This window comes from Amblyomma maculatum, chromosome 6, assembly GCF_055883805.1.
Source record: "Amblyomma maculatum isolate TAMU_Amacu chromosome 6, ASM5588380v1, whole genome shotgun sequence".
Classification (NCBI taxonomy): Eukaryota; Metazoa; Arthropoda; class Arachnida; order Ixodida; family Ixodidae; genus Amblyomma; species Amblyomma maculatum.
Genome location: NC_139349.1, coordinates 187,508,448 through 187,510,895, shown reverse-complemented (window position 1 = coordinate 187,510,895; position 2,448 = coordinate 187,508,448). Strand labels below are relative to the sequence as shown.

The following is a 2,448-nucleotide window of genomic DNA, read 5'->3' as shown; positions in this document are numbered from 1 at the left end:
TACGCTGACGACACCAGCTTATTCTGCTCCTCTACCGATATTAATCAACTAACAAACTCTGCGAACAAGGTACTCGTTTCTTTGAAGGAATGGTCATGCTTAAATTCTTTGACGGTAAAGAAAGAAAAAAACAAAGGCAATAATATTTCATGCTAAGGGCAAACTAGTAGGGAATGCGCCACCTATATTTTTCGGCGGCTCAAGAGTCGAATAGGTCCAATCATTCACATCACTTGGCATAAATTTTACACCCACAATGTCATGGGATACTCAGATAAACAAAGTCTGCACTAAGCTTTCTAAATTCATAGGCATTATCTCTCGTAATAAATATATTCTACCAACGAAAACGAAGCTTGACCTCTACTATGCATTCTTTTTCTCCTACTTAGGACACTGCTATTTGGTGTGGGGAAATACCACAATGCCCAATTTGCAAAAGCTTTTTGTTCTGCGGAAGAAAATGCTACGCGTTATAACAAATTCCTCCTATGACGCCCCAGCCCGTCCCATACGGATGAAATACAAAATAATTCCAGTACTTAAGCTGTTCGAGTACAGGTTTGCTTGTTTTTATAAAAACCATACCGCACGAAATGACCCATTTTTGCCCCGCATAGTACAGCTGTTGCCACACAACACGCCCTATTCTACAAGAAACCCTGAAATGTTTGAGGTACCCAGATGTAGAACCAACTATGGTTTTGCTATGTTGAAATATATACTGCCAATGTGTTTGAACACTTTTCTTTACAGCAACATGAAAAAAATGACTTTTTCTTTCCCCCGCGAAATGTTCACTGATTAGGTTGTATTGATAAGGAATGCGTCTATCGACAATTCATTTTTACTTTTTCCTTGTCATTGTATAATTTCTTTTTTTTCTGTTTCAAAGCACTGTCTCATTTTGTAACGCGTGAGTTGTTCATTTTATATCGCACAAACTGCCGCTGCTGTTCATCGTCGACCTTACGGGTGGCGAAGCCCGTCAAGCGGTCATTGCGAACTGCTTTTTTTTCGTTACCCGCGCTTTTTATACGACGAAAGCGGAATAAACATTCATTCATTCATATCGTCTGATGACACATGCTCCCCTGTGCAGGTCGTCAATTTTCTGTAGTCGCTGGCCGGTGTGTGGTTTTGGGGCAGCAATGGCAGAATTGAGCATGCCTATTCGCTTGCACATAGATTCATCTGCAATGCCACAAGGATGCCATATAACCATCGAGTTCGCTGCCTACCTGTTCTCCTGTGTCCCTCACTATTTCCCAGAAAGATAGTGGGAAACTGGAAAGCTTGGCGTGATATGGTATATAAGGTCACACAGAGTTGGACACGACTGAATTGAACTGATTCGTATGTGAAGGTATGGCAATGTGGCTAGCCTCATCGCAATGGAAGCACAAGAGGCCGTGGCTTGAAGTCCTCCATGCTCTGCTTTCCTGGGACTTGGGCATCGCTTGTATGGTGGGAGAGTGGCGTCCCTTCAATTACTGGTTCAAGTCAAAGAGGGTCTGGAGTGCAGATATGCGACCCAGACTTTGTACTATAGAGGCATAAGTTATGGCTAGAGCTTTGTGGTTTCTACTTGGGCATAGGCCACCAACCACCGCGGGTTCGAGCGTCGCGCGAGCCGAAGCCCGATCAGCCGTCACCACGCGCACACTGAAGCACCGCAGCGTGCACTCAACCTCCACAGGGAGGAGAGCACTTCGCTGCAAGGACACAAGCCTCCAAGTTCATAAAGGAGACGTTTATTAAAACGCCATCCTCCAGCGGCACACACACACGCACACACGCACACACACACACATACACACACATATATATAAACGCACATACACACACATACTCAGTCACTGTGTCCCGGGAGCGCGCGAGGAGCAAGGCTCCCCTGCGCGCACGAAGTGACACGGAGTGCGCGCCGCAAGCACGCAAGGGCGTGCTGTGATCTCTCTCTCGCAGTGACCAGAGGGTTCCTTTGAGAGAGAGTGGGCAACCACCGCAAGGTACGCCTGTCGCGGATCGTTGGATCACGATCGACAGGCTCGAGCTTTGCTCTCAGGTACGACCCGGAGCGGACGAACTCGAGTACACACTGGTCTGTGCGGACAAAGGCCGGCAGACAAGAACAGTAGCGTACGCACCTTACGATGTCTCGGAGGGGTCTCTCTCTCGGCCCCGCTCGGACGGTCGCGCGAGCGCGGCCGTCGAAGCGGTGCCGTATTCCCGCCAAAAGGCGCCAATGGGAACAGCCACTGGGGCGTCAGGGCGGAGCTGTGGCCCGAACGACAGTGAGAAGTCGTCCGAGCCTCTCTCCGCCGCCTCAAGCGGGCGAAAGGGAACGAGGAGAACAACTGGGAAGCGGGCGGCGGCCGCGCAAAGGGCAGCCGCAGCAAGCCCGAATCCCACATCCTCCTCTCTTTAGTTGCCCTCCTACCCATCAGC

General features: G+C 49.2%; 1 protein-coding gene across 1 annotated transcript; it reads left to right on the top strand.

Moving 5' to 3' along the window:
* Positions 1-256: 256 nt before the first annotated feature.
* On the top strand, positions 257-808 carry LOC146187589 (uncharacterized). The gene has a single exon (XM_084608232.1). The coding sequence runs from the start codon at positions 257-259 to the stop codon at positions 806-808; it is 552 nt and encodes a 183-aa protein (XP_084464358.1).
* The last annotated feature ends 1,640 nt before the right edge of the window (positions 809-2,448 follow it).